Source organism: Cyprinus carpio, chromosome A1 (assembly GCF_018340385.1).
Source record: "Cyprinus carpio isolate SPL01 chromosome A1, ASM1834038v1, whole genome shotgun sequence".
Classification (NCBI taxonomy): Eukaryota; Metazoa; Chordata; class Actinopteri; order Cypriniformes; family Cyprinidae; genus Cyprinus; species Cyprinus carpio.
In genome coordinates this window covers 18,351,364-18,376,522 of record NC_056572.1, presented here as the reverse complement: position 1 = coordinate 18,376,522, position 25,159 = coordinate 18,351,364, and the positions used below count along the sequence as shown (strand labels likewise).

General features: G+C 39.1%; 1 protein-coding gene and 1 long non-coding RNA gene across 7 annotated transcripts in view; one reads left to right on the top strand and one right to left on the bottom strand.

Annotated features, from left to right (window-relative positions):
• Positions 1 to 1,123: 1,123 nt before the first annotated feature.
• On the bottom strand, positions 1,124 to 8,156 carry LOC109051394. Its single transcript, XR_002011360.2, has 3 exons — positions 7,985 to 8,156; positions 2,508 to 4,318; positions 1,124 to 1,561 (listed from the first exon to the last, which is right to left on the bottom strand). It is a non-coding gene; the product is annotated as an uncharacterized LOC109051394 (long non-coding RNA).
• An 838-nt stretch (positions 8,157 to 8,994) lies between these two features.
• Positions 8,995 to 25,159, top strand: part of LOC109051366 (MSL complex subunit 3) — a 153,414-nt gene continuing 137,249 nt past the window's right edge. Inside the window, exons 1-5 of one of the 6 annotated variants that reach the window (XM_042755926.1) lie at positions 8,995 to 9,304; positions 10,151 to 10,233; positions 10,431 to 10,526; positions 10,974 to 11,074; positions 11,245 to 11,339. In XM_042755926.1, the coding sequence (XP_042611860.1) occupies positions 9,206 to 9,304; positions 10,151 to 10,233; positions 10,431 to 10,526; positions 10,974 to 11,074; positions 11,245 to 11,339 (474 nt within the window). In that variant the 5' untranslated portion in view covers positions 8,995 to 9,205. Of the gene's footprint in view, positions 9,305 to 9,329; positions 10,061 to 10,135; positions 10,234 to 10,430; positions 10,527 to 10,973; positions 11,075 to 11,244; positions 11,340 to 25,159 lie in introns of those variants that run through there. The other 5 variants (XM_042755960.1, XM_042755874.1, XM_042756009.1 and 2 more) reach the window with 5 other exon arrangements.

The following is a 25,159-nucleotide window of genomic DNA, read 5'->3' as shown; positions in this document are numbered from 1 at the left end:
CCTGAGGGAGATCCTCTTTACGAACCTTTGGGTAAACTGTTTTATAAATGTTATGCTCTGTAAAAGTATAGCAAATTGCTATAAGGTTTAGAATATATACTAACCCTAATCAGGCTACTTAACATGTTGTTTGACATGTTTTCTGCCATGATTCTTCTCTTCAGTTCATCTTGAGTGACTGTGTACTTTCTTTTGGTGCCTGACACTTACAGCCTTCCCAGAACTGTATAGTTTCTTCCCTGAGCTGTTTTGTCCTTTTCTCTTTTCTTAGGTATTTCTTCTTCCTCTCTACTCTATTTGGCTATGTTTTCCTTTTGCCCTCTCTCGTCAACCATTTGTTCTTCTTCACTTTCTCTTTCTTCTGCTTTGTTTTCCTCTGCTACACTTCCCTGTGCTGCATAAGCAAAACTCATAGGGCCCTATTTTAACGATCTAAACGCAAAGTGTAAAGCGCATGGCGCAGGTACACTCAGGGCGTGTCCAAATCCACTTTTGCTATTTTAACGACGGAAAAACGGTTGGCGCGCCCGGGCGCATGGTCTAAACGGGTTGTTCCTATTCTCTTAATGAGTAATGGGTGTTTTTTGGGTGTAACGTTCAATAAACCAATCAGAGTCTCATCTTTCACTCCCTTTAAGAGCCTGTTGCGCTCGTGCCATGACGGATTTGCTATTTACACAGCGGAATTTGGCAAGCACGAAGACAAAACGTGTCTCCGAGATGAAACGGAGCGGATCGTGTGCGAGCAAATAGATAGTCTAATTCTGATACATGCGATGACTATCCATTATGACATGTAGGCATTTTTATATTTAATTAGCCTACAAAAAATTCTTATGCATTGCAATCCTTTAATTTTTAATATTTGGCATGTTTGTGTGCTGCTGTGCGCCCTGTGTTTAATAAGCAGCATTTACGCGCGTTGTGGACCCGCCTATACTAATACGCTCTTTAAATAACAAAGAAAAAACATTGCGCCAGACTTTAGACTAGGTTTGAGTTGATCTATGGCACAGTCTATTTTCAGCTCCTGAAAATAGCAATGCGCTTGAACACACCTCTTTTTTAGACCAGCACGCCCATGGGAGCACAAATGGGCGCAAATGCATTTGCTAATTAAACGACGTGGCGCTGGATGGGAAAATGCGAACGGTGCCGGACTGAAACTAGCAAACACACTCGCGCTGCACCTTGCGTTGCATTGCGCCGGGTGTATGATAGGGCCCACAGTCAATAACCAGTATTACAAGATTAATGTAGCACAAGTTAAATACATATCATCTGCCATATCAAAAGTTATGCTTGTGCACCCTATGCTGTATTTAAAATAACTTCCTAAAATTTAAGAAAATAGTGGCACACAATTTTAACTGAATTAATTTATAAGGATTCTGTAATGTTCATTAAAAAAATAAAAAAGAATACACCTTCTAAACAACTTTGCATTTTGTCCCTGATGTTTCCTTGATGTTCGGGTACCCTCAATTTCAGGGCTGGCATAGAATCTGCAGAAAATATCCAGGTTGTTTTTCTTGTGTTTTTCCACATTTCTGTTAAGTAACTGAAAGAGAGAAAAAAAATTAAATGTGTATCTCTATGACAGCCACATTGTATTGAACTTTTTGTTAAAGCATATCTTGTCCTGGTTTTGCAACATTATGCTTACTTTTATATTTTAAAGGGATAGCTCGCCCTAAAAAGAAAAATCTATCATTTATCTATCAATCATTTAATCACATTCATGTGCTTCAAATGAGTTTCTTCTGCCGAACACAACATGAGAACATTGTCATCTTTGAAGATTGACCTTCTCAGTTTACAGTCAATGGCAATTGTCATTATAAAGCTTAATTATTTCAAACTGTATAATAGAGAATGAACAGTCCTGAAATTACATCTATCTCTGTGACAGCCCTAGACTGTAATAAAGGTGTCTGTGGACCAGAGTCTAATTCTTTGTTTTGCCAAAAAGAAAGCACTTTTATCACTTTATCAGGGCAGCTTTTACTTTATAAAATTAAAAGGACACCTAGGAAACTAAGATTATTGTTCACTGATCATTATCGACTTTTTTAATCTTGCTGATATCAAATTGAATTATAATTTTACTCTCTTACTGTTACAAATTTAATTTATGGTTTAAGAAGACTTGAAATATAGTAAATCCTTCTTTGTGTTCCATAGAAGAAAGGCATGCATGTTTTAAACAAAATGAGTAAAAAAAATAATAATTTTGGAATTCTTGTTCTGTATTTACATAAAAATAAAACAGAATCAACCTTCGAAAGTTTTGGAACACATCCATGCTGTCACTCACTTGCTCAGACTGGGAGTCTAGCATTGTAATATGTAATATGAAAAGTACATTCAACTGGTTATTGCGTCATAAACCCCAATAGGTGTTGTTACTGAAAATCAACAGACTGCAAGAAGGTGCGACTAACCAGTTATATTTGAGCTGTGTAAAAAGTAATAACAACCAGTAATAAATAATGTAAAGTTCTCACCCAAGAGGATTCTCGACTATCAAAAGATAGTCCTTTCGAAAAATGTCCTCATGTTTTGTCCAGTTGACGACACCTGAAAATCCACTACAATTGCATAGATGACATGACAAATCATATGGTTACAGTAATTTTTCAATAATATGATTAAGTATATAACTATGACAGTACATGGCTTCTTCAAAGCCCATGCAACGCTAGATACTGTAGCATGATCATTTACAAACATATAAAGAGAAACTCGCAGTGTAATTCAAATTAATTTAATGATCCCTTTTTATGAATTTAATGATCTTTCTTACAATATCAGTAACTCCTACCTGTTTTTCAATTTAGTGTAAAAATGCACTGGGTAGATCAAAGATTTCCGCCTCTATGACGTCCTAGTTCAAAATTGACCAGACCTAGAAAGATTTAGTAGAAAATTATTGCTAAGAATATTATGATTTGCAGTTTTATGATTCTTCAAAAGAATTACCTCAATACAATGTCCATGACAATGTAATTCAGCCACATATCATTGTCTAATGTTGCAAGTGACTCTTTTGTCAATAAAAGCACACCAAATGATCTCAAAGGAAAAAAATACAAAAATATATTTTTTGTACAAATGTTACAATAAGTCAGATTTCTGGTTTATATACAGTCAATATTTTAATTTTATTTTTTATTTACCCTTTATCTATCTCCATAGATGAACGCTATCTGTGCAAAGAAAAAAATTAATGTTAACATTAAGAAATTTAAATTGGTTTCATCCAGTGATGATCGTAAAATGAGAGAAAACTTCAACTTATTGAATGCACATTAAGGAATGATGGCCCGTGGGTCAACAAAATAAATGCAATTATTATTATTATTATTAGTTATAATTAGTATTTAAATACAACGATTGATCAGTGTTTGTCTTATATTAGATGAGCAATAAGGAATGAAATCCCTGGGTCAACATAAGAATATGATGTCCCTGGATCAACACAAGATATTTCATTATAATTATATATAAAAAAAAAATAATAATAATAATTATTATTATTTACATAGAGTGATTAATTACTGTTTGTCTTATATTAGATGAGCTATAAGGAATGAAGTCCCTGGGTCAACATAAGAATATGATGTCTCTGGATCAACACGAGATATTTCATTATCATTATATAATAATAATAATAATTGTTATTTTTATTATTATTATTATTATTACTATTTAAATACAGTGATTCATTAATGTTTGTCTTATATTAGATGAGCTATAAGGAATGAAGCCCTAGGTCAACACAAGATATGTAATTATCATTATCATTATATTATAATAATAATAAAATAAAGTGATTAATTGCTGTTTAAATTAGTTGAGCTATAAGGAATGAAGTGTCACGGTTCATGAATGCATTGTTTCCTGCTCGTCTCATGTTACGTCACGCTGATTGTTTGATGTGGGCGTTACCGCTGATCATCAGTGATCAGCGGCAGCTGCATCTAATTCCAACAGCCTACTTAATGCCCTGTCTTTTGTCACTTGTTTGTCAGATCGTTGTTTGAGGTACTCCGTGCTGCATGTCTGTATTCCTCCTGTTCTGCGTTCATTCTCGTGGGTTCATTCCAGTGCTGTGTTTCACTGTGGATTATGTCGTCATCAGCTGGACCTTTCATCATCCTTCACCAGTGCACTCAATTCACCATCTCACCCATCCTGTGCTGTCATCGAGGTCCCTGCGCCACCCACCCTCAGCTGAAGCATTTCTCATTTGCATTCCTGTAATAAACCGTTACTTGCATTTTTGCTTCCTGTCTTCAATCCTGACATGAAGTCCCTGGGTCAACACAAGATATTTCATTATTATTATTATTATTTTTTTTTTTATTATTACCAAATAATTATTGTTAAATATTATTAATATTATTATTTTTTGGGGAAGTCATGGCCTAGTGGTTAGAGAGTGTAACTCCTAACCCTAAGGTTGTGGGTTCAAGTCTTGGGCTAGCAATACCATGACTGAGGTGCCCTTGAGCAAGGCACCGAACCCCCAACTGCTCCCCGGGCGCCACAGCATAAATGGCTGCCCACTGCTCGGGGTGTGTTTACTGCTGTGTGTGTGCACTTTGGATGGGTTAAATGCAGAGCACGAATTCTGAGTATGGGTCACCATACTTGGTTTTATGTCACATCACTTTTTTTTTCACTTCACTTAATAAAATCAATTGATTCATTACTGTTTGTCTTTTATTAGATGAGCCATAAGGAATGAAGTCCCTGGGTCAACATAAGAATATGATGTCCCTGGATCAACACAAGATATTTCATTATCATTATATATTTTTGTTTTTTATTTTAATAATAATAATATTATTAATTATTTTTTTTTTTTTTTTTATTATTATTATTATTTAAATAGAGTGATTAATTACTGTTTGTCTTATATTAGATGAGCTATAAGAAATGAAGTCCCTGGGTCAACATAAGAATATGATGTCCCTGGATCAACACAAGATATTTCATTATCATTATCATTATTATTATTATTATTACAATATAGTGATAGATTACTGTTTGTTTTAAATTTGATATTGTATTATTATAATTATTATTATTTAAATACAGTGATATATTGTTGTCTTGTGTTATATGAGCTTTAATGAATGTGTCAACATAAGATATTTCATTAATATTATTATTATTATTTAAATACAGTGATTGATTAATGTGTGTCATATATTGGATGAGGTAATGATGTCTCCGGGTCAACACAATATATTTCCTTGTTTTTGATGGACGGCAAACCCCAAATTATTGGTCCCAATCCAAAAAAACAATGGACCGGGGCGAAACGATTGTGTGCTCCTTCCGGTCCGATAATACATTATGCTGAGCAGGTATGGACACATTTGAAATGGCACATTTTACTCAGGTGGTTAACTGATTCTTTTCATAGCTTCATTTTCTGGTTTTCCTGATGATATCATCCATTAAATCTCATTTGCCCTTTCCCCTGTATAAGTGATTGTTTGTTTGTTTGTTTGTTTGTTAGACTAGTTTGTGTTAGTGTTTGGTTAATAAAACTCTTGTGCACAAATTACATGAGTTTCTGATTCTGCGTTGCAAATTAATATCCCTTATGAATTTGATCCTCGCTACATGCTCTGATGCATTAATACTGCATGAAAGTATTTTCTGTGGCCACGAAAATATCCTTTCTTAAAGTTGATATGAGATTACGCTAAATGTTCGCTAGATGAACAGATTAGTTGATGGCAATTTGATTCTGCTACAGTTACTACTGGCAGCTCATATAAATAATTGTAATTAATCATAATTAATTGTAATTATTTATATACATTTCCCTTTTGAGCTAAAAGAACCTTACACCTGCGATGGGGCCCTCCAAGAGGTGGGGGCACCAAGCACCACGGGTGCTGCGGGGTGTCCCATATGCCACTGCTCAGAACTCACACAGAGACTGGGCGGCACTTCCTCACAGAATGCCCAAAATATCAAAACAGTAGACACCACTATTACCCCAAAATTAATCAAATATTTCCCCAATTTAACATTTGTAACCCAACCAAAAAATGTTGTTTCATTCTCATTTCATTCAAAAAAACAAATGAGTAAATATTGCTGCACAATTCGTAGCATCCTGCCATCACCTGAGGGACACGCACAATCAAGAAACAAACAGCCAATAGACACACTCTCAAAGGCTCTCATACACTCTCATACTGTTACACATGTACATAATGTTCCAAGTATTATTATCAGTCCAGTATTTACAGGACTTCCGTATTATGACCATTTTTATTTTTATTTTTATTTATTATTATTTTGTTTTTCTTTCTATATGTATCCATGTGTATATGACATTTCCATATTAGATATATATCATATATAATATATAACATCCCAGATAGCAGATCAACATTGAATCAACGCTGAATCAATGTTAATGCATCAACCAAATTATCATTGAATCAATGTTGAAGTTTAACATTATTATTTTTTTTGTCAGGGCTGCACCCTCTAATAATGTTATTTCAATGATGAAAAATAGATCAAGATGGTCATAAAAATGTTGTGAAGGCACTGTGTTTCGTTGTGAAAGTGAAACTACTTTGTTTGGCCTTCCAAAAGAGGACTACTTCATGCCTAGAGCTGATCCGTGCTGGTCGCTGAGGAAATACATCAATTTAAGTTCGCGCTGTGGATCGCCAGATCGGCTTTCGTCACATGACGAATGCTGCTAGCCCACTGGCTGCTCCTTCGTCGAAATCCACCGGCCACGTCGTTCACTCAAGCTGGCCTCTGCTCACTCTAGGCCTCTATTTACAACACTCATCCAGAACAGTTTAACCCAAATATTCAGATGTGTCCACCACATTTTATGGAAGACTGTTTCCTGATCCTGGGAGAGTAGACTACAATGCCGGCTGTTCTAAATCATATACTGTAATATGTTTTTTTATATTTAAAGAATGTGCCACTGACGCTTTGAGCAGTGTAGGCTAGCACTTGCTATTTGTCATTTCTCCAATCACAAATGCAGACATGGTTTTATGTTTACGTGGCGCGATGCGCCATGTATAAGTCATTTTATACTACGGGGTCGTTGAATGCTCGAATCTGATTGGCTGATGAACGTGCTGAGGTGTGCAATTATTTTCTGGGAAATGCACGGCGAATGTAGTTCCAGGCAGCTCTCTTGACTGCATTACAGTTCCATATCACTTTGAATAGTAAAACTTTAATAACGGAAATTACAGGACTAACAAAAACAACAACATGATAGATGATTTTCCGAAAGTAAATACACATGACATTTCTCACTAGCGAGGTTATAACAACGCTGTTTGGAGACGCTGCTGCAGAACACTGTTGAGGGACGCACAGAGGTAGCCTAATTCACACAACCTCTCTCTCTTTCTTTCTCTTTCTCTGTGTGTCTCTATCTCTCTGTTTTTCTACTAATTCAACGGCCCGTCGTCAATTATTCCTTACATAATCCGTAATTATGTTCCCACTGGATGCAACAAATGCCTCGTTTGTAATGGGTTTTAATGTTTTTGTCTAATTGCTCTGGCCTGGCCAGACAGGGCATCACAATATGGTAAGGGGCATAACATTTCCGTCACATGCTTGAGGTATTTAGCCAATCACAATGTACTGGATAGCTGACCAATCAGAACACACCTCGCTTTTCAGAACGATGAGCTTTGTAAAAATCAACGCGTTTCAGAAAGGAGGGGCATAGAGGAGAAACAATAATGTACATTATGTGGAAAATAATGTTTTTTTTTTTTTTTTTTTTACCTTAAACCACATAAGAACATTTTATTACACCAAATACACAAAATAATGTTCTTTTTAGCAGCATCATATGACCGCTTTAAGGCTTTTCTCATTGCATTTAAGATACCTAAGACTTTTTATGGACTTAAATTTGATAAAACTGAATTTAGGATCAAAGGACCCATGTGTGACTTACCAAACATGCACACCTGGTGCCTCTAAATGGAGTTTTTTGTTCAGGCTTATCTTTCAGTGACCTACTGCCCAGTTCATCTGAGAGGCTAGCTCACTGGTCAGAGTACAGCCCAGCATTCTCAACTGATGCTCCTCCCACAACAGCAAAACTGCCGACCTAAAAGGGTGTGAGGGACATATCTGCACAAAACATGGATAGGTTAAAAATAAATGTCATGTAGTTTTCCTGCTAGAAAACATTAAAAACAACATTCAACTGCTAGATGTGTGTTAAATGAAAAACTTTATTTTCTCAAAATAAATAAATGAAAAAACATGTAAAATAAAAATAATTTACTCTTAAAATGTAAATTACCCTCACATGTCTGGCATCTTCACTTTATGCAAGCAAACATAGGAAATATCCATCTGATGGGCCTACAAAAAGGCAAAAATTAAAGGTGAAAAACATAGCCATTTGGTCAACAAAACATTGGTTGTAATTAGTTTTGTGACGTACTGACATAAACATTAACATAAAATCAAACAATGCTAGGTTTTTCCTTTTTATCAAACTCAAAGTAGGAGCACAAATAATAATTTTTGTGCAAATATTTATTACATATTAATATTCTCAATATTTTTTTTTTTTCAGGAAAGAAAGTCAAAATCGTGATCAGTCTGCTCGTGCTGTCACACGCAGTGTTCAAATACAAAAGTTACACTCTCACTCCTCTATCTGCTATGGTTTGGTGGAAAAACAAACTGAAATTTAATATATTTAAGCAAAGTCCTTACTTTGGCCGTTAGTCTGTGCACCTTGCTATCTGGGATATTAGTTATAAGATATAAATAAATGTTCAGGTGTTCTAATGTAAATGTTCAGATGTTATAAACCATTTTCAAAATGATTTTTTTGTCATGCCAATAAAGCTATTTGAATTTAATTGAACTGAATTGAGAGAGAGAGAGAGAGAGAGAGAGAGAGAGAGGGAGGAAGGGAGAGAGGGAGGGATGCGGGGGGGTAAAGCGAATCTGTTTCATTTTCATTCCCTTTTTAACGCACTTCTTGTCATGACTAAAAACTCTCAGGCAGACACTTCCTAGGAGAGCGTGAACACATAAATCATCTTCCTCTGAGTTTGTGCGCGCAGCTCTCTCTATCTTCTTCAACGACAAGGTATGCAACGGGTTAAGGACCGGGGCTTCGGAGTCCTCCTCTCTTGTTCGCCACGATGAACAAATGAACTCTTGGGGAATGAAATTTAAATTCCATAAAGGAGAAAAAGTTCTCTGTTTTGAACCTGACCCATCCAAGGCCAAGGTGCTCTACGATGCGAAGGTAAATATACAGTAAGATCATGTTCCTACAAATTTGTCCTTTAACGCGTTGTTTGTTGTGTTAAAGACAGTACAGGTTGCTTACACGCATGTATGGATATTTCTTTTCACATTTCCTCAAATACTGTTTTTCAGCGCAGTCGTGAAACTAGGGGGGATTACTTTTACAGTTCTTAAGGATCATCCATATAATCAACTTTAATAACACGTACACATATTAAATCAATCATAGTGTGCGTTGTATGGATTTTCATTAAAAGTCCGTGGCATTGTGCGGTTAAGAAACAGGAAAAGTTACAGCATGTTAGCGTGCTGAAGTAGCTAGCGTCGCATCCGCCCTATCAGAGGCCTCTCCATCCTCCTCAACATACCCGAATCAAGCAAGATATTTAAATGAAATGGACACTGAGGACATGCAACACTGTGAATACTATTAGTGCGTACATATATTGTGTCCTGTCTCAATGTTTGTGATTCATTTTACGGTAAACGCATAACGAGAAAGACCCTCAGCACTTATCTCAATCATCTTATAAGTTTCACTTCGAATTGTGCGTACTTAACAAAACTTTAAGAAAATAATAACATAAATAAATTTACTGTATCAGAGTTACCATAGTAAAATAAAATTGCGTGCACACAATTAAACCTAGCTAACGTAGCCACAGTTGTGACGTCATAATTATGCGCCGCACAGGCTGCTGCAGTTGCAAGCTAGGGGGAAGGGCAGAGATTGAATCCCTGCTAGCCGGTTAATGTAAGATGTTATTTATTAATTTTTTTTGGAATCCACACATTCTTTCGCGGGGAATCTTAAATTTGTGTTCATTAGCGTTTTGCATTTCAGGTTGTTGACATCGCAACAGTAAAAGATGATAAGGGGAAAAGGGTCCCAAAGTATCTGATTCATTTCAATGGTTGGAACAGAAGGTAAGCGGAGGCCGCATTTTATGGTAATAATATTATTGTGTAATTATTTGCCATTTTAGCTGTACAGTGATTTTATTATTTTTATATCGCTAAGGTAAATTATATCAAACTGCTAAACAAAGCCATGCCCAATGCGTGTACTTGAGTGTTGTCACTGCTGCGAATTCGTACTGAAGCATTGTTTTGCTGTTTTTCAGTTGGGATCGCTGGGCTGCAGAGGATCATGTGCTCAGAGATTCTGACAATAATCGCAAATTACAACGTAAACTGGCACGCAAAGCTTTGGCTCGCATGTGAGTCTCAATAAACCGCTGCTTGTTCGCATTGTTCAGTCGAGTAAGATGTTTTTGTCCGCTAATGGTAATTAAAGTACACTTGATTGACTTGTTCATTAATAATAATTACAAAAAACAAACAAACAAAATCTGGCCTTAGGGTACCATGAAATCATGAAAGTCAAACCTTTGTTTTCAGAAGATATCCATATTTAAAATATGTATTCTCTCTTCTGGTGAAAGAGACCCAGGCAAAGTCAAATACTCAAAATAAAATACTTCCTGGAGCAAAAATGTCTCCTTCCCCACAAAAGTAGTGGCTGTTTCAGTAAGAAAAAAAGGAAATCATTTGTTGGCTGGTTATGTAAACTGACATTTATCTACAAGTTTATTATACTGTGACTACTTGTGGCAAGTTAGATGCTGCAAAATCAGTTTATTGTACTTTTTTTTGTGTGTGTGCAGGAGGAAAAAGGGATGGAGGAAGCGACGCTGTCGTCTGCCAGGTGTTAACTCAATCTTGAAGTCCCTCACTGACGAGGAAAAGGAGAAGAGTGATGATGCTTGTGAGTATTTGAGGTTTACTACAGGTTATCTTATAACCCCACATGCACGCATGCAAAAAAAAAAAAAAAAAAATTCTGATAAATGTGAATGCTAATCAAACTCTATAGATATCTATCTATGGATAAATCTCTGTGTTTTCACCCTGTTCACCCTTTGGTATTTTTCTTAGCTTTGATCTCACCATCTGATGATAGTGACAAAGACATTTCAGATCAGGAGTCCTTAAAAAGTGAGAGTGACTCATCAGAGGATATGAACAATATGGTAAGACATTTGCATAACTTTTAAGCATGTTGTAGGCTGCTTTAGTATACCGGTTTCTGGAATAGGTGATTTTGATTCTAGATTTTCAAATCAAATTAGGGCTGGCTAAAAAAAAAGATTTTTCGATTAATCGTTTATCGATTAATTGACAATATTGATTTTTTAAAAGCCGCAAATAGATCTTTTCTGGTATTTATTTCAGCAAACATTTAAAAAAAAGATCTGATTATTGTGAATCTTTTCATTAGTCTTCTCCACTAGATGTCACCCTATTATTTACCTTGCGCAATGTTACAACAGAAAGCCTGTCACTCATTCGAAAGTGAAACAAAAAAGTGACGAAAGTGACGTGACATACAGCCAAGTATGGTGACCCATACTCAGAATTTGTGCTCTGCTTTTAACCCATCCAAAGTGCACACACACAGCAGTGAACACACACACCGTGAACACACACCCGAAGCAGTGGGCAGCCATTTATGGTGCGGTGCCCGGGGAGCAGTTGGGGGTTCTGTGCCTTGCTCAAGGGCACCTCAGTCGTGGTATTGAAGGTGGAGAGAGCCGGCCCGAGACTCGAACTCACAACCCTTGGATTGCAAGTCCAAATCTCTAACTGTTAGGCCACGACTTCCCCCGGTGAAGTGCTTATGGCGAAGATACTGTTGACAGGAACCAAGAACAACGCAATATGCATGATTTGCAATGCTCAGGTAAAATTCTATAGTAATACTACAAGTCTCCAGAAGCATTTGACATCACACGTAGAGGCGCCATGAGTTACGCAATGAATGAATAAATGGCGGATGGTGCGACACACTGTTTTGTTTACACAAGTGCGGATGAGCTCGCGTTGTTTTCAGCCTCTGTCGTCTCACTATGATGATATGAATACACAAATTTCATCTCCAGCTGCTCTGAGAGTCACTTTATTAGCATTTTACCATTTAATTTGACAAAAGTACCTTCATATCAGCAAGTTCCTCACGGCAACCCATCAAAATAAAAGTTTAAGACTCAATGTAACAACAGTGCTACTATTACTAATACATTGTGGCGGGGTGAAGGAGGACACGACTCGAGGATGAGGGTAAGTTCCCCGAAGGGTGGATTTTATTCAATGGGAAGGTGGTGATAGGCGTTGCTGTGAGGCGGTTTGGGTGCGCGGTGCTCGGCGTCTTGGCTGTCGGTGGCGCTGGTGCAGTGTGGGGCCGTGCTCTCCCGTGGCTGGTGGGGCTGGTGGTCACACGCTGCTCTCTGTGGGCAAAAGGATAGACAAGTTTCAGCCGAGTCTTGTGGAGACATCTTTCACCTCTGTGCTGGTTTGCAGGGCTTATGAGAGCAGCGGCTGAGGGGCACAGGTGTGGCCGCGCTCAGCCCATGATGAGCAGGTGCAGGTGTGCCTGCTGGGTTTTCAGGGCGACGCTGACGAGAGCTCGGGACACGTGTCACACACCCCCCCCCAAGCGTCGTCCCTAGTCCTCTGGAGAAGCGGGGAGATAGGGGGAGGGCGGGGAGTGGAGGCCTGACAGACCTGTGAAAGCTGACCACAGGGGGGCGGGAGAGTGCGTTGGCGTTGGGCCGTCCCGCTCGGTGTTGTACGGTGAAGTTGAAGTCCTGGAGAAAGCGTGACCACCGCGTCACCCTGGCGTTGGTCTCCTTAGCCCGGGCCATCCACTGCAGGGGGGCATGGTCGGTCAGGAGGGTGAAGTGGCGGCCGAGGAGTAGGGGTGTGACGGTTAGTATATAACCGTGAGACCGGCGGTTATAGTTGAACACCGTCATTAGAACTCTATAACCGCCAAAACCGTGTCATTAAATATTTTTTACAAACATTTTTTATCAAAAAATTATTTTCATTTTTTAAGATAGGATCATAAGATGCGCAATATACGGGAGGACATGGTTTTTAACCACTTAATGAAGTTTTGTAAATCGTCAGACATGATATTTACCACTTCATTAAATTTTGCTTTGTAGAAAACCCTTCTTAAAAACTAATTTCGTTTTGTACAAATTTTATCTTAATTTTAATAAATGTTTCATCAACCAATTGCATGTATTTTAATAAATAAAAAGCAAATATAGCAGACAATGATAACCGCGACATGGAAGCGCCAGCGCGCCGCGTTCACTTGCACTGCACTGTGAACTAGAGCGCATCTCATCGTAAATTAAACTCAGCGTAGGCCTATGCCTCATACATTAGCATTAAATATCTTTGCTGCATCCTTTCTAGAACAGACAAGGGCTTTTTTTTTGCGGCTCGCATGAGCAAACGCATTGCATCGTCCATAGGACCACACGAAAACAATCAGCGGATGGCGGGCGGGGTGCGGCTTTGAAATTTGCTCAAAAAAACCACGTTGGCGCGGATGATGAGTTTTGTGATGTGGTTGCGGATGAAATAATACCCCATCTGCGTATCTCTATCACGATAACAACATTTAAACACTACACCAATATTAATTAAATTTTTTTAATTTAGGCGATTTAATGCCCCATAGTGACATAGGACTGAGGTGCCGGATCCAATAAAAAAATGTTCCGGATCCAACGTCCGGAGGTGACGGAACCATGTTCCGGCTCAAATTAAAACTTCGTGAAGAAAGGTAAAAAACCGATGGATCTCGTTGCGATAAAAAAAAATGTTACATCGCCTATATGGGCACATTTTTCGGGTTTAAACCAGATGGCAACGGAAAAAAAAACAGAAAATCTTGATGAGGGCCTGTGTGCAGAATATGTGGAAAAAAACGGTATTTGTTACAAGTAGCCTACTGTTTTAAAAGGTTTTGTTTACTGTGTGTGATTTATTTAAAACAAGCAGTTCATTGCAAAGCTTTTTTTTTTTGTTGTTGTTAAGGGATTTGTTCACTGTGTGTGATTCATTAATGGAAAGCACATTCACTGCTAGTTGTCTTGCTGTTAATTTTTAAATAAACGTAGAGCAAGTAGCTAATCAGTGTCTGCTCCGTTTATTCAAACTAATACCCCCCCCACCCGACGGTTATGTTATAAACCGTCACATATGACTCACGTCATAACCGTCATCACCAATTCTGAGACCGGCACACCCCTACCGAGGAGGTAGTACCTGAGCTCCAGAACTGCCCACTTGACGACCAACGCTTCCCTCTCTACCGCCGCGTACCGCTGTTCTGCAGGGGTCAGCTTTCGGCTGATGAACATCACCGGGTGTTCCTCACCTGTCGTGGCCCTGCGAGAGGACGGCTCCCAACCCGTGTCTGACGCATCAGTCTGCAGCAGGAAGGGGCGGTTGAAGTCGGGGGCACGGAGGACCGGTTCCGTGGTGAGGGCCGCCTTGATCCGGTGGAATGCTGCTTCCGTCTCGGAGGTCCACGTAGGGCTGGACGATATGGCCAAAATTTATATCACGATATATTTCTTAATTTCGGTCGATACGATATAATTCTGATATCGATATGAACACTATAAAAAGCCTCGTTAAAAAACTGCCAAGACGCCCCACAAACAGATGTCAGTGTATATAAATTTATGAAAAATGAATTTGCCAAGTCTGACACCTCATTTAAAACCATTTAATATTTTTTGAAAAAAAAAAAAAAAACATTATTTTTTTTATTTAGCCTTCATACAAACAATAAATGTGAAATCACTGTCAAAAAATCATTTCAGTCTCACCTAATTAAAATTAATATCTTTAACCTTCAAACTGTAGGCTAATATATACTACCAGTCAAAAGCTTTTGAACAGTAAGATTTTTAATGTTTTTAAAGAATTCTCTTCTGCTCACCAAGCCTGCATTTATTTGATCCAAAATACAGCAAGAAAAGTAACATTTTGAAATATTTTTACTATTTAAAATAACCATTTTATATTTGGAAATATATTTTAAAATGTAATTTATTCCTGTGATTTCAGCGCCCCCAAGCTATATTTTTAGCATCATTACTCTGATTACATGATCCTTCAGAAATCATTCTTATATTCTGATTTGCTGCTCAAAAATAATTTGTTGAAATCAGCTGAGTAGGTTTCTTGATGAATAGAAAGTTTAGAAGAACATTTATTTGAAATATAAATATTTTTAACCTTATAAATGTCTTTATCATCACTTTTGATCAATTTAAAGCATCTCTGCTAAATAAAAATTTCTATAATTTTTCTTTCCAAAAAAAGAAAGAAAGAAATGATGCTGACTCAAAGCTTTTGAATGGAATAGTGTAATCAAATCAAATGTAATCAAAATTTAATGTTACAAAAGCTTTGTTTCAGATAAATACTGATCTTTGGATCTTTCTATTCATCAAAGAATCCTGAAAAAAAGTACTCAACTCTCTTTAAATATTGATAATCAGCAAAATCAGCATAATAGAATGATTTCTGAAGATCATGTCAAGACTGGAGTAATGATGCTGAAAATTCAGCTTTGATCACAGGAATAAACTACATTTTAAAATAAAACAGTTATTTTAAATAGTAAAAATATTTCAAAAATTTAACTGTTTTTGCAGTACTTTGGATATAGATTGAAACAAATGTGCTTTAGTCAGTATATGAGTATGAAGAGTATGAAGAGTGCTCTTGAGTTGCTGCAGGGGAAAAAAAAGCATGTTGCTGGAGCCGGGCTTAAATGCAAACTGATTGTCTGCCAGCAGGAGGCGCTGTGAGAGTGGTAGACCCAGCGGTTTCTCCAGTAACGGCTATAATCAAAGGAGCTGCGCTTATGAACACTTCTTTATCAGATAAAATGAAAATGCCTTCGAAACTTTTCTGAAAAACACCCGCGACGTGTTTTGATTTTGAAACGTGCAGTGCTCATATTTATTCAACAAAGTCAAACACCACAAATAAATCAATGTATGGGAAACACTGGTATATCGAAATATCGGAAATGTGTTGTAAAAACCATATCACCGTTATTGAAAAAAATTATATCGCGAAACATATTGATATTGAATTATTGTCCAGCCCTAGTGATAACAGTATTTCTCCGGCTGCCCCTTCCTGGTCAGGTCTGTCAGGGGAGAAGCTAAGGAGGAGAAGTTAGGGATAAAGCAGCGGTAATACCCCGCCAACCCCAAAAAGGCCCGCACCTGTGTTTTGGAGGTGGGCCGCGGAGAGGATAGCTGCCACCTTCTTCTCTTGAGGTCTGATGAGGCCGCGGCCCACCTGGTACCCCAAGTATTTGGCTTCGGCAAGGGCCAGATGACACTTCCGGGGGTTGGCGGTCAGGCCAGCCCGGCGTAGTTCCGTTAGCACCCTCCGCAGCCGCTCTAGATGGTCCTCCCAGGTCTCCGAGTGAATTACGACGTCATCCAGGTAAGCCGCCGCGTAGGCCTGGTGCGGCCGGAGGAGGACGTCCATCAGCTTGGGGGGGGGGGAAAAAGGGGGAGGTGGGAGGAGGGGGGGGGAAGTTGGAAGGTGGCCGGGGCCCCGTGTAGGCCGAAGGGAAGGGACCCGGTACGGCCTGCCCAGTGGCCACTTGGGGTAGAAAAGGCCGTTTTCGGTTTCGCCTGATCCGTCAAGGGGACCTGCCAGTAGCCCTTTGTAAGGTCGAGAGTGGAGATGAACCGGGCCCTTCCCAATCGGTCCAGTAACTCGTCGACCCGGGGCATGGGGTAACAGTCGATCTCGGAGACCTCGTTCAGGCGGCGGAAGTCGTTACAGAAGCGGAGGGTGCCGTCAGGCTTTGGAACCATGACGATGGGGCTGGACCATGGGCTGCGTGATGGTTCAATTACCCCTAACCGCACGGGTAGGTCTTGGACGAGCCCGACGTCTATGGGCCACGCGCCGATCGGCCCCGCGATGGTGACTCGCCGCGCAGGCACTTCTCTGGTGTCGCCGTGCACACAGGTTATAGGGAGCTTGGGCTTCGTCTCGGTCCGCGGGGGTAGTATCGATGTCCTGACCAGACTGACCGCACTGCCGGAGTCCAGAAGGGCGAGGAACGGGCGGCCGTTTATTTTTACTTCCGCCCGTGGAGGAAGGGCGAGAAACGGGCGGCCGTTTATTTTTACTTGTCGTCCTGGGGAGCGGGGAGCTTTCCGTGGGCATGGGCTCATCCTGTGGGCCGGGAACCGCCGGCCTGCTCACCGGACGCTGGGGTGCCCTCCGGCGTGCGTCGCTCCTGGACCATCCTCCGGGGAAACGGCGGCGCTCTCTCCCCTACCTCCCGGTGTTGGGTGGCCTCCGCCAGCTCTATGGCCTTGACGAGCTCATCCACATTGGCTGGGTTCCGCATGCCAACGGCCTGCCGCAGCGGGCGGGGAAGAGCACTCTCCTGTGAGCAGCGGTGCCACGATGCGCGCCCATTCCTCCTTGGGCCACGCCTCCCGAGTGGCTACGGTCTCAAACATCTGGAGGTACATCGTCACATCATCGTGGGCCGTCATCCGGGCGCAGCAGCTGGGTTGCCTGGACACGGGGGTCAGGTAGCGGAGTTTGCGGGGCTGTGGCGAGGCGGAGGCGCGGCCAACTCCCGTTCGTTTCCCCCCGCCGGGCGGCCATGTGCTCCACGATTTGCTGCTGGCGGATGCTCACCTCGGTGAGGTGCTTCAACAGCTCTTCCATCGTTGGGGGAGGAGCGCCACCTGGGGAACCAGAAAAATCACGTGAGGTAAGGAACGTGGGGAAAAAACCAAAAAGTCAATCCAAACCAGTCCAATTCGTAGCACGGGGAGTGGGGTCGGGTCGTCGGTGTCCTCTTCACTGTCCTGCCCGCATTCTCCACCAGTGTGGCGGGGTGAAGGATATTAATTAGGACTCAAGCCTGGAGGGCGAAGAGCCCTATTGTTTTCCTTAGGATTATTATTATTATTTTTTTTTTTTTTTTTTATTCCTCTAATTTTTTTCCAAGGGTTCGGGGGCTTTTGGGGCCCTTAACATGCTTAAAAAGTCTTGAAAATTGGCACACACCTTGGAATCTGCGGCCATTAGGGCCGGGCAGAGACTGATACACAGGCGTGGCACAGGGGCTCTACAGCGCCCCCTGGAATATTGAGGGCCATATATCACCCATACTTTCACGTATACATATGAACCTCGGTACACATGTAGATCTCATCAAACCAAACAACTTTCACACTGCATGTCATAGGCTCCGCCCAACAGGAAGTTGGCTATTTAGGGTTTTGTGAAAAACACATGCTCTGGAATTTGATATACTCCTCTGAGGAACTCCACCCGTTTGCCACAAAACTCGGTGAACATGATCTCAAGACATTGGGGATGCTAAATTGCTAAGATATTTTTGATATCTCGAACGGTTTGTCCGTGGCGAGGCGTTGAAATTATGGCGAGAAATGAGAAACAGGAAATGTCCAATAACATCAACATACATTACCTGAGTTTGATCAAACTTCATTGATTTGTTCGATGTATGATGCCGATGGCATATATGTGACTATTAGGAGTCAAAGTTACAGCGCCACCAACTGGCAGCAGGAAGTGTGTCATTTTTAAAATGCTTTGAATTCAGCATCTTAGCATCTACTCGATTTGCTTCAAACTTCATCAGAATTATGATAAAACACGGCCGATGTAAATCTGTTGTGGGGATATTGATATCTAATATAGTGTTGCCATGGCAACGCTTCAAACTTGAATATTCTTTCTGGGGATTTTGAGGCAGATAACATACTCAATTACATAAAACTCAAAACACATATCAGTATAAATGATAGATAGACAATGGAAAAAAAAGCATGAAGGGGCGTGGAGGAGCCACTCTATAGCGCCACCTTTTTGTCAAAAGTGAGGGGGTTAGTTTTAGCTACAGACACCAAACTCGGTACATAAATTGTTCTTATCAAGACGGACAACTTTCTAATTCACAGTCATCAGCTACGATGAACAGGAAGTCGGTTATATTGATTTGAATATGGATTTTTGGAAAAATATAGCTATGAATTAATGCATACTGCTCAGAGGAGAATTACAGTATACACACCAAACTTTGTCTACATGATGCATAACCATGGAGGAACTTAAATTGCGAATGGATTTTGGATAGCTTGAACGGTTTTGCCGTAGTGATTTATTGAAATAACAGTAAAAAAGTAAACATAAATTGTCTTATATTTCTTAAAGTGCAGCTTCCAAACACTTCAAATTTTTTACATATAGAGGACAAGTCATTCTGAGCAAATATGCATAGTTTCACGACTTTACAATGCTCTATGGATAACAGAAAATTAAAAAACTGTCAGTCATCTGATCTCACTATGAGGCCACTCTCTCTGTGTGAGAAAAAGGAGGGGGCTGGAGGAGGAGTCACTCTGATGACTCTGCCATTGCCCTTTGAAGAATGTGTGTGTGTTGAGAGTATGTGTTGATGGGGGAGGGGCTTCGTGACAGAGAAAGAGAGAGAGAGAGAGAGAGAGACTTAAACATCTCTTTAATCACCAGAAAAAAAATAATAAATCAGTATTTTAAATTGATATTGTTTATGTTGTTGCTAATGGTGGTTTTGTGTTTTGATGTTTTTTTTTTTTTTTTTTTATCATAGACTGCATAGTCTTCACTGTTTAAAACTAAATATAGATTAATCGTTTTTGATGTTACAAAGGTTATTTAGGTGGGTTTTTTTTTTTTCCAAAAAATCAGAAAAAACCGAGTCCTAATCGGTGAGTTTGAACGAGAATGCACCCGTTGACGGACATTATGTGAAAAGGTAGGCAGTGCCAAATAAGCTGCCTATTTATATAACAGATATCTAAATTTTATGTGTGCTATCGATGCATCGATCGATCCATATCGATGAATCAATACACCCCTAATATATCAAATGTAAATAACTGCATAGTCTTTACTGTTTAAAACTAAATATAGATTAATCGTTTTTGATGTTACAAAGGTTATTTAGGTGTTTTTTTAAGGTGCTATCGATGCATCGATCCATATCGATGAATCAATACACCCATAATATAGGATATATATATATATATATATATATGTGCTATTATATATATATATATATATATATATATATATATTATATATATATATATAATTGCATAGGTTTATAATAATAATAATAATAATAATTTCAAACTCATTTAAATACTGACCTATGACATCCTCTGACATGACATGTAACAGTAAAACAGTTCAGCTCACAGATGAAGACTAAGCTGTAATGCCCGCAAAAATATTTCACAAATGCTTATAGATCAATAAAATCATTAAAAATGCTATGCATGGCGTGCATCATTATTAGGCACTTGATATTCTGAGGATATTTTCCAAGCACATTTTTCCAATTCCACATCTCATCAGTCTTAATAACTACTATACATTTGGTATTTGATCATTTATGAGTGATATATAATTGTCCATTACGACTGGAAGTGAAAAACTGCTTATATTCAGCAGTGCTAAATTATTAGGCATGTTTTCTTTTACTGATAAAATTAGTCAAAAAAATAACATACTGTTCTGCAGATGTTATAACATATCACATGAAAGTAATTATTTTTTGTAGAGAGGTTTTTAAATTTTCCTTATGGTAAGATGGATATATATTGTAGTTTTTTTTTTTTTCAGTGAAAGTAATGGGTAAACAGCATCATGTAATATTTTTTTATGATGGTTAGTTGCATATTTGTGTATTTTAGTTTCCATAAAGTTACTCTTAAAACGTTATTATATATATGTATGCTCTTTTGGAAAAATGGCTCTTAACCAAAAATAAAAATTTTGCTCTTTGGTCAAAAAAGGTTCCAGAATCTGGCAGTAAGTTTGGGGAGCTCATTTTTATTCCATCTTCTATTCTGAAAAGTCTTAATTATTTTGCAGTTAACTTGTGTCTTTTCTCCACCTGTCAATTTCTGTATTGCAATAGTTTTGAATAATTCTCATGCGGATTTAATAATTTTTTGACTTTTCAGTCTGAGTTACAACTCTTTTTTGGCTCATTTCATCTGTAAAAAAAGAATTGCCTAATAATTCTGCACACCTGAATATAAGGAGTTTTTCTCTTCCAGCCTTCATGGACAATTATATGTCATTCATAAATGATTAAATACAAAATTAATGGTAGTTATTAAGATTGATGTCATAGGGAATTGGTAAAATGTGCTTGGAAAAAAAAAATCAGAATATCAACATGCCTAATAATTGTGCACACAGTGTAAATCAATAAAGGTTTTAGTAACACTTTATAATAAGGTGTAATTGGTAAACATTAGTAAATGAACATTAACAATACATTTTCACAGAATTTATTAATGTTTGTTGGTTTTAGTTCACAGTGCATTAACTAATGTTAACAGATAAAAAAAAAATTTTAAGTTTTGACTATTAACTGACATTGACATGCTATAAAATTATTGTTCATGTTAATTAATTTAGTTAATGTTAATAACTGAAACCTTATTAAAAGTGTTACTAAAGTTTTATATATTGTTCTGTGTGTGTGTGTCTTTCATAGTCTTGATGGTTTGGATTAACCCTTTAATTGCCGAATCCTTAAAACCAGACTGCCATAGAGTTACTGTAAATGCATGTGCCCACTGGGCACAATTTTCCTGATGCCACCGGGGCGGCGTTTGCGCTGATGGCTTGAGCCCGCCATCGCTGCTTGCAGCTATATTAAATCTTTATTTTTAAAGGAATAATCACACTTGTTTTCTTTTTAATTTTAACCGTAAACCTCTGTCGTGCAGCACTTTGTTTGCCAGAAAATAAAAGGGTTTTTCATTTGATTAGGATAAATTAAATTGTTTTATGCCTTCATCTGATTACCAGAAAAATTAAGAACATTTTATATAGCCCTATTATTGTTCAAAAAAGGACCCCTTTACAAAAAGAAAAAAAGAAAGGGTTTTAAAAAAACAGGCCTGTGGCTCTTAATTACTTTTTATAAATTCACCATTTGTAAACTGATGTTTACTGTTAATTTTTTAGAACTATCAATAGCATTTGTATGAAAACTATTTTAATTGAATGTAAAAAAAAAAATAAAAAAAATAAATAAATTGAGAATCAGACAAGAATCGAATCAAATTGAGAGCTTGTGAATCGAAATAGAATCAAATCGGGACATCTGAATCGATGCCCAGCTCTAATTCAAATCAATATTTTGTTTGTTGTTTTTTTACTTACGCAGCAAGTAATTCTTGGATTAACTTCAAAAGAGTGAATGTCCTTCGAGTGCACTTTGGGCAATGGTACAGTTGAGGCACGAGGATCTAATACAAAAGGCTAATCATCCGAAGTAAAGTTACTGGCAGCGGCTTGTCTCCCTCTTCCACAATGTTGACAATGTGTCTTTTTCTGGTGTGTTGGAAATGCAATGTTGAAAGCAAAATACATACAGAAGGCTGTTATGAAGGCTTCATCAAGGCTGGTGCACTGGCACACGTCTATTCCATCTACTTTCACCACACTGAGTCCTCTATGATTGCCATCAGTCCTATGATTGCCATTTTCCAGTCATTATCCATCAGTTGTATGGTTGGAAAGGGAGTAGCAGGGTCCCCCTACATTAAAAAAAATAAAGAAAGAAATAATAATAATAAAAATACAATATTGAAAAAGCTTGTGTGAAAGACTCAGGTTGCCCTCCCGCTCCCATCTTTCCTTCATGTATGATGAGTCTTTCAGTTTAGCTTGTTGTAGCCCACTAATACAACTTATAGAGGTTACATTTTTACAGGCTTCTGATTTATAGGCTAAACAAAAAGTTTTAAAACCCCATCTTCTGCTTTCTTTGGTACATATTCTATAGCATGTTCTAAATAGTGATGCAATTGGAGATATCTATTAAAGTCTTGATTTGCTAACCCAGGGGGTGCCAAACTCAATTCTTGGAGAGCCGGAGCCCTGCAGAGTTTTGTTCAAACCCTGTTCCAACACACATACCATGTAGTTTTCAAATAAGCCTCAAGAACTTGATTAGTTGGATCAGGTGTGTTTAATTAAGGTTAAATCTAAACTCTGCAGGTCTTGAGTTTGACACTCCTGCTCTAACCCATAATTTTCTTTAAGCATCTGAAAGCTTGGAAGTTCACCCTTGTACATAAATGTCTAATAAGTAGTTAAAGGCCCTTTCACACTGAGTGTGTGAAGTAAATCGCAGTCAAACAGATTTCACACTGAATGCAAAGTGATTGATTGCCTTCAGTTAATTCACACCTGCATACTAGATGGCACAACCAACTGTTCAGCTAATCGGCCAATCATCTTTGACCACTGAGAAGAAGAATCAATTAAATCAGCTATATTCAAAAGGTGGACTGCGGTCCGTGTCTGGACCCAGCAAAGGACTTACAGGGACTAAAAAGGAGTAAACAATATTGAAGTCAATAAAATAATTTTAGACAAATTTCAAACACCATAACAAGCCAGTGCAGCCTCTAGCTCTATCAGTGAAGAAACTGTGTCCGATCCAATGGCATGACGAGTTATGTGCCCTATCCAATCACCAGACACGCGACTCACTTGCTGTGGCCATCATCAGCGTGCAGCGTGCATCACCCTGCATGAGCTGCCTTGACTGGACGGCATTTGCATCATGCCGTGGAAATTTGCTCAGAAATTTGCTCTTTTTCTCGCCAGATGGCGGCAGGGGAAGAGATGTTCTGCAGCGGGAAACCGGCAGTCGCGTTCCGCTTGCGAGGCGTGTCAATGGCTGGCAGGCAGTTCAGTGGAGATCAACAAAATAGTTGTCGCTGAAGGTGAAGAAATCTGAATCCTATGGCGAAGCGGCTGCTTATATAGCCAGAGGCCCCGCCCATTCTGGCTGGCTTTGGCGGGCTTTGCAGTCATAGGTTCGTGCAGCACTGCTGCCGACCCATTGGTTCGTTTCTATCCACTGCACGAACCAATGGCCGTGCAGTTTCACTGCGTGATTGAATAAGGCTTTAGTTCAGGAAAAAAAAAAAGTTTTTCCCATAGACTCTTTAGTTCAGATGCAGATGCAGTACGAGTGAAATATCGAAAGGGAACTCCGTCTGTCACAGAAATGGAGAAAAAAACCTTGGGAGAAACCGGGCTCAGTCAGGGAACCAGCATTGGGTGGTTTAATTCCAGGCTGCAACACAAGTGCAGAGGATTTGTCTGGTTCCTGTGGTCTCGTGCCGATGGTCGTCGAGGTGAAGAGGTCTTTGCAGGGGAACTGTCTCTGGGGTGCATCTAGTTGACGTGGTCTCCGCTGACATTCAGGGCTGTAGAGGTCGTCTCTTGGTGCTGATTCAAAATCTGGACTGGATCTGGATCATCGGGCCGCTAAGAAATATAGGGCAGAGTATCATCAGCTTAACAGTGAAAGCTAACACCATGTTTCTTGATATCTCCCAAGGGTAACATGTTTTTAATTTTGTAGTCTACTCAAGTCACCTTTATTTATGTAGCGCTTTTAACAATACAGATTGTCAAAGCAACTGTACAGCATTAATAAGGAAAATAGCGTGTCAATAATGCAAAATGACAATAATAAACACTAAATTTTCGGTTAAAGACAGTTCATCCTTGAATTCAGTGATGTCATCATCCAGCTCAGTTCAGTTTAAATAGTATCTGTGCAATCAAGTCTACGATATCGCTGGAAATGAAGTGTCCCAAACTAAGCAAGCCAGAGGCGACTGCGGCAAGGAACCAGAACTCCATCGGTGACAGAATGGAGAAAAACCCGAGAAACCAGGCTCAGTTGGGGGGCCAGTTCTCATCTGGCCAGACGAAACCAGCAGTTCAGTTCCAGGCTGCAGCAAAGTCACATTGTGCAGAGGACTCAACTGGTTCCTGTGGTCTTGTCCTGGTGGCCGTCTGAGACAAGGTCTTTACAGGGAATTTGAATATTAGAAATGTGTTAGTGTGTTATGTGTAAGCCAGG